The 7,500-nt window shown below is 39.6% G+C and overlaps 1 protein-coding gene across 1 annotated transcript in view; it reads left to right on the plus strand.

Moving 5' to 3' along the window:
• LOC130217450 (formin-J) overlaps positions 1 to 7,500 on the plus strand; it is a 19,116-nt gene that overhangs the window by 1,646 nt on the left and 9,970 nt on the right. Inside the window, exons 2-6 of the mRNA XM_056449562.1 lie at positions 965 to 1,026; positions 1,202 to 1,304; positions 2,657 to 2,742; positions 2,924 to 3,024; positions 3,111 to 3,181. Of these exons, the coding sequence (XP_056305537.1) occupies positions 965 to 1,026; positions 1,202 to 1,304; positions 2,657 to 2,742; positions 2,924 to 3,024; positions 3,111 to 3,181 (423 nt within the window). The remainder of the gene's footprint in view (positions 1 to 964; positions 1,027 to 1,201; positions 1,305 to 2,656; positions 2,743 to 2,923; positions 3,025 to 3,110; positions 3,182 to 7,500) is intronic.

Here is a 7,500-nt window from a genome sequence, read left to right on the forward strand (position 1 = left end):
CGCAGGGTCATGCGTTAAGTTTCGCAGCTCGCTGCGGTGCAAAGTTCAAGCTTGGTGAACTCTGACCTGTGAAATCGCATCACTTGACTGCGTGAGACCAATCGAGGATTAAAACATGACCTCTCTGGATTTAAAACATGGAGTAATCACTCGCTTTTTTAATGTCTAATCATCTTGTTTAATCCCGCCCCTTTTCACAGCGCCGTACGACAGAACTTCGCATGCTCAATCTCTAGTGTGATCTCAGCTTTTATATTACTCTATTTAAAGAGGGACCAAATATTCTCTGAACGAAGTCAATTTTACTCTGAGGATTTTGCTGTGTGTATATCTTGTTTTGCCTTCAGATGACTTAAAATAAGTTTTAAATCCCTTTGAAAAAAGGTCTTTACAAATTTTATTAACAGCAGCTGTGATGGTGACAAGATCTGTCCTCTGTAGGCGAGATCGTCTCATTTCAAAACGCTCGCTTCAGCCTGTGTGGACTTCGAAAGACTCGCCTTTGACGTCTGCGTCCTTCGGAGGATTCAGCCTCTGACATGAGACACAGCTTCGGTTTCACAGTATCATACCGTCAGAGTCTTTTACAGTAATCAGCTGTTTTAAATGTCTGGGTTTCTCCTCATTGAACACTCAATATTTCATCATAAGAAACATTTATTATTATTTTGGAGCAGTAAACATGTCAGGCTGAATAATAAACATAAATCATGCAGAAACAGATTTCTTCACAAGCTGAAGAGGCGTCTTTGGAGATCCTTCTGTTCTGTGGATATAACAATTTACTGCTGTGAACCAATCATGTTTGTGAGGATATCAGTATGACAAACAGCGTGTGTGTGTGTGTGTGTGTGTGTATGTGTGTATGTGTGTATGTGTGTATGTGTGTGTGTGTGTGTGTGTGTGTGTGTGTGTGTGTGTGTGTGTGTGTGTGTGTGTGTGTGTGTGTGTTTTTTATCTGTAGGTCAGCATCCTGGACTCCAAGAGAAGCTTGAACATCTCCATTTTCCTTAAACACTTTAAAAAGTAAGACTGGTGTGTGTGTGTGTGAGTGTGTGTGTGAGTGTGTGTGTGTGTGTGTGTGTCAGTGTGTTCGTTCATATGAATGTGTATTTGAGTGTGAATGTGTGTGTGTGTGTGTGCGTGTGTGTGTGTGTGAGCACATGCATATGTGTGTTTCTCTCATTCTCTGTATGTGCAGGTCCCCTGAGTGTCTTCTGGATGCTGTTCTTCATGGAAACACGGGAGTTTTCTCTGCGGAGTCTCTGAAAGAGCTGCTAAAGCTCCTGCCGGAGGATGACGAGGTCAACACAACACTCACTGATTGATTGATTGATTGATTGATTGATTGATTATTTGTCCCACATTATGACATTCTACGATAGTTCTGCCCTCGCTCCTAAAGCTCTTAAAAGAAAAACACTCTCCTTCTTCAAAATGAATACATCAATCATCTTTGTTATATTGATTAGAGATTGATTGATTAATTGAGTGATCAGTTTATTAATTAGAAACTAAGCAGATTGGTTGATTGATTGATTGATTGATTAATTGATTAATAGTGTAGGGACTGAACAGCTTGATTGATTGATTGATTGATTAATTAATTGATCGAGGATAGAACAGCCTGATTGATTAATTGATTGATTGGTTGATTAATTGATTGATTGATTGATTGATTGATTGATTAATTAATTGATCGAGGATAGAACAGCCTGATTGATTAATTGATTGATTGATTGATTAATTGATTGATTGATTGATTGATTAGAGAATGAGCAGATTGATTGATTGGTTGATTGATTGATTGATTGAGGATAGAACAGCTTGATTGATTAATTGATTGATTGGTTAGAGATTGATTGATTGATTTATTGATTGATTGATTGCAGATAGAACAGCTTGATTGACCGGCTGATTGATTGATTAGAGAATGAGCAGATTGATTGATAGATTGATTGATTGATTGATTGATTGATTGATTGATTGATTGATTGATTGATTGATTGGGAATAGAACAGCTTGTTTGACTGGTCGATTGCTTGATTGATTACTTGATTGATTGATTGAGGATAGAACAGCTTGATTGACTGGTCAATTGATTAATTTATTGATTGGTTAGAGAATGAGCAGATTGATTGATTAATTGATTGATTGATTGATTTATTGGGAATAGAACGGCTTGATTGACTGGTCGATTGCTTCATTGATTGATTGATTAATTGATTGATTGAGGAACGAACAGCTTGATTGACTGGTCAATTGATTGAATGATTGATTGATTGGTGAATAGAACAGCTTGATTGACTGGTCGATTGCTTCATTGATTGATTGATTAATTGATTGATTGAGGAACGAACAGCTTGATTGACTGGTCAATTGATTGAATGATTGATTGATTGGTGAATAGAACAGCTTGATTGACTGGTCAATTGATTGATTGATTGATTGATTGAGGATAGAACAGCTTGATTGATTGGTCAATTGATTGATTGATTGATTGATTGATTGATTAGAAAATAAGATTGATTGAGTGAGTGATTGAGTAGGGACTGAACAGCTTGATTGCCTGGTCGATTGATTGATTGGTTGATTAGAAAATTAGCAGATCGATTGATTGATTGATTGATTGATTGATTGATTGATTGATTGACAGTTGAAGAATCTTCAGATGTTCAGTGGAGACCTCAAAGACCTGGCGCCCCCTGATGCCTTCATACACCAGCTCATCAATTTACCCAGGTGCAAACCTCTGTCTGTGTTCGTGTTTGTTTGTTTGTTTGTTTGTTTGTTTGTGTTTGTGTGTTTGTGTGTGTGTGTGTGTGTGTGTGTGTGTGTGTGTGTGTGTGTGTGTGTGTGTGTGTGTGTGTGTGTGTGTGTGTTCCGCTGTGCTCCAGATCATGACTGAGCTCTTCTTCTGCAGGTATGAGGACCGTCTCCAGGCTCTGCTGCTGAAGGAGGAGTTTTTCCCCTCAATCTCAGTGATGAAAGACGAGCTCTTCGTCATCCTGAGTGCCATTAAAGGTGATCTGCACACACACTCTCTCTGTCCAAACACTGATGGGATGTGTTTAAGCGCTACTTGAATGCTGAAGAACTGTATTTTACAGAGCTGCTGAACTGTGAGGAGCTCCACAGTGTCCTGCATTTAGTGCTGCAAGCTGGAAACATCATGAATGCTGTAAGTGACCAACTCACATTTACACTCCATTCAGACAATCATCTCAGACAGTCAATTTTCCTTTAATTCAGCAATTTATATATGAAGGCGACGCAGTGGTGCAGTAGGTAGTGCTGTCGCCTCACAGCAAGAAGGTCGCTGGTTCGAGCCTCGGCTGGGTCAGTTGGCGTTTCTGTGTAGAGTTTGCATGTTCTCCCCGTGTTCTCGTGGGTTTCCTCCGGGTGCTCCGGTTTCCCCCACAGTCCAAACACATGCGGTACAGGTGAATTGGAAAGGCTAAATTATCCATAGTGTATGTGTGTGAATTAGTGTGTATGGGTGTTTCCCAGTACTGGGTTGCAGCTGGAAGGGCATCTGCTGCATAAAACATGTGCTGGATAAATTGGTGGTTCATTCCACTGTGGCGTCCCCTGATTAGGGGACTAAGCCGAAAAGAAACTGAATGAATGAATGAATTTATATATGAAAAAATAAATAATAAATAAAAGTAACTCAAATATTATTAGTTCTTTTAGTTACTTTACTCGTTACTTAGAAAAGTCATATTATTATGTAACTCGCGTTACTTATAATGTGTTACCCCAACACTGCGTGCAAAACTGTTACACACTAGTGTTTAACACACTAACAGTAGATGTCTTGATAAATGGTATAGAGGTTTATTTGAGCTAGAATGAGTGAGATATCTTTATGCCACCAGAGTTATTTACTATTTTGCTCCTGAGTTGTTTTGTGGATGCAATACGCTTATTTCACACGGTCGCCATTTTACAGAACCAAAGCGAGGCTGCGGTGGGAAGAAACCCAGAAGTATAAGACCAGCACTGTAAACATTGCAGGAACATGCTGTGGACTATAAACCTCCAGCTGTTGCTGTGATTTCAAAATGCAGAAATGGTGTAAACATCACTTTAATATCATTCAGTACGTTTAATTTAAACAATTAAAAGCAATTTAGCATCAAACAACATCTCTTTATGAGTAATATGCTCAAGTGTCCTCCTAGGCTTCAGTTCATGGGACCAGTTAAACACCGTGCAGACGCTTCCCTGCTTCAGCCTGTGTAACCCGGTGAGCAAAAAACACTGCAGTCCTCTGTAGCACATCCTTGTGTTGTCTATAAGTGTTGTCCCGGTACTGAAGTTTTAAAACTGTCTGTTTCCTGCTAACATTGAAGTGCCGCTGAGCTCGGATGACTCGACTGATATTCACGGCTGCTTCGGCCTCCAGTCTCTGTGTATCTGTGTTTGCACTCAGTTTACCACCCTTCACCCAGTGCAAACACAGATACACAGAGACTGGAGCGCGAAGCAGCCGTGAAGATCAGTCAATTCATCAAGCAGATCGCCTGGCTCGTCTGTGTGTGTGCTCAGTAAACAGCAGAGGGTGAACTGATGACCTTCTCCGCCAATCACAGTCATTTTTGTTGAGCACATGAACACAATGGCCAATCAGCGCTGTTTTAAGAAAGCCATCAGCAGTGCCTTAAATGTTAGCGGGAAATGGAGGGTTTTTCTTTTGATTCCGTTTCATGACAAGTCTAATATAGTGAAAGAATCAGTTCATTAACTCGAGTTTGATAAATGGCAAAGAAAACGTTAGCTAACTAGTGCCATTTCCCTTAACTTAGCTGAAAATGAGCTCTGATATCCCTTTATATTTTCAGCATTCATTCAGAACGGACCTTCGGGTCACTCGGAAGGTGGTGAAATGATAAATTAGTGTCACTTTCTATTCGCTGATGAGATATACAGCCAGGTAAACAACGTTCCTATGTAACTCCCAATGATACTTCCAGGTTTCTTCCCACCGCAGCCTCGATTTTGCTTCTAAAAATGGCGGCTGTGTGAAATCAGTCTATATAGGCTAAACAACAACATGAAAGTGATTTTTGCATACTAGGTCCCCTTTAATGTAAATATTGTGTAAGTGAAATGCCGGTGACAAGGTTACAATAGTTTTAGACTTTTCATTAGTTTTAATTTTATTTCATTTTGACTTTATGTTTACAAATTCAGTTAGTTTTAATTAGTTTTTTGAGGGAGGTTTGCTAGTTTTTATTAATTTCTATATTTTAATATTGCTTAGTTTTAGTCTGCTGTCACCGTCCGGCTGTCATGTCCACTCATTGTTTGGAAGCAACAGAGGACTGGTTTCATCCAAGTGTATCTGTCTGCAGACTGCAAGATGGGGGTGTAAGATGAAGGTAGTAAGTTAGAGGCCTAACTTGTAGTTATCGAGATCCCATTGAACCATGCGAGATGTCACAACAAGATGTTGTTGGCAAGATGGTGGAAATATGCCTCTAATCAGTGGTGTAGTTGGGGCTATACGCATGTATTCTCCATATGCCTACATTTTCCCATGAGCTGTTTGAGTATTACGACTTCTGAGGAGTAATTATTGCATATACTCGTTTGTTTAGCTGATTAGACTTCCCTAATTTATGTGTATTTGCATCCTCTTTAACTGTATACCAAATGTTACTGTTCCCCCTCCTCAATCACCCTCCTCCGCCGTCCGCTGTTCACTTTCACTTTCTTCCGCGACTCCCTAACCCTCTTGACTTTCGTCCGTGACAAATCCCCCCTCTCTTCACTTTTGTCCATGACTCCCCTCCGCCATCCAACGCCCTGCTATCTCAAACAGCTCAAACTCTCCACTTTCGTGTGCGGCACCTCTCCACATCCTCGGGTAACATGCCAGATCTGTCACCCCAATCTGTTCCGGGACCTCGCAATTCACAAATTAAGCACTGAATGTTCGCATTTTAACTCTATATCAGAGTGAAACATCATGTGTTGTATCGTATTAAAAATAATTTCCTATTAGGCCTATTATGATAGTGAAATATGCAAATTTGCTTGTACGTTTTTTATATATTTATATTTATGCCATTTCGAATTGAAAAAGGGGCAGTTTTATTTAATACATGGAAAAAATACTTGAGTATAGGCTAGTATTTCAGCTTAGTCCCTTTATTAATCAGCGGTCGCCACAGAGGAATGAACTGCCAACTTATCCAGCGCATGTTTTACGCAGCGGATGCCCTTCCAGCCACAACCCATCACTGGGAAACGTCCATACACACTCATCCACACTCATACACTATGGACAATTTAGCCTACCCAATTTACCTGTACCGCATGTGTTTAGACTGTGGGGGAAACCGGAGCACCTGGAGGAAACCCACGGGAACACAGGGAGAACATGCAAACTCCACACAGAAACGCCAACTGACCCAGCCGAGGCTCGAACCAGTGACCTTCTTGCTGTGAGGCGACAGCACTACCTACTGCGTCACCATATATATATTGTTATATTCATTATAACAATATTATAACAATATTAAAAATTATAACAAGTATTCTTAACAACACACAATACTTGATATAGCTGTCTTGAAACGTGATTTTTTTGTACAGTATTAAAATAAATACTTGTTTTGTTTTTTTTTGCTTTTAATAGGCTCGTTTTACAAGTCCCTTTAGAGTTAAATGGTTGGCTTTTACCCAGGTTTTACCACAGCCTAATATACTCAGCCAATCTCTGGGTCTGCTGGTGGCATTATTAGCCAAGCATAAATCAATGAATAGATTAGACTAATAGCATCTCGCTTTAAAATTAAAATATGTTTCCCTTTTTAATGGATAGTTCACCCAAAAAATGAATATTGTCATAATTTACTCAACCTTTACTTGTTTCAAACCGGTTTGTCTTTTTTATTCTGTTTAACACAAAAAAAAGATTTTCTGAAGAAAGCTGGAAACCTGTAACCATTGACGTACATAGTTTTTTCTTCTGTTTAAGTCAATATATAATGTATATATATACAGGGGCGCCGCTGGGGTTGGGGGGGTGGAGTTAAAATGATTCTAAGGGCCCACGCACATTAGGGGCCACAGGAGTTACTATTAGGGAGCCCTAAATAACCCTCTTCCCCCACTCTTTGCTTTCATCCGTGATACCAACCAGACAACAGCCTGCACTTCACTTTCGTCCACGACACCAAATCCAAATTTCCGTCATAGGGCCCGAAGCAGCATGCATATATATATATATATATATATATATATATATATATATATATATATATATATATATATATATATATATATATATGTAGCTAATGAATAAAAGAAATTACTTTCATCGTTTTCTTGCCTACTTTAAAAGTTTGGATTGGGTAGTAATAGTACACCACTTATTTTTTTAGGACTACACCACAGCCTCTAATGTACTACAAGTTACGCCCCTAAGGCCCCTTCATGTTACGCCCCTGTCTTGCAGTCTGCAGACAGACCCAACTCGCAAAGGCA

Source organism: Danio aesculapii, chromosome 23 (assembly GCF_903798145.1).
Source record: "Danio aesculapii chromosome 23, fDanAes4.1, whole genome shotgun sequence".
NCBI lineage: Eukaryota > Metazoa > Chordata > Actinopteri > Cypriniformes > Danionidae > Danio > Danio aesculapii.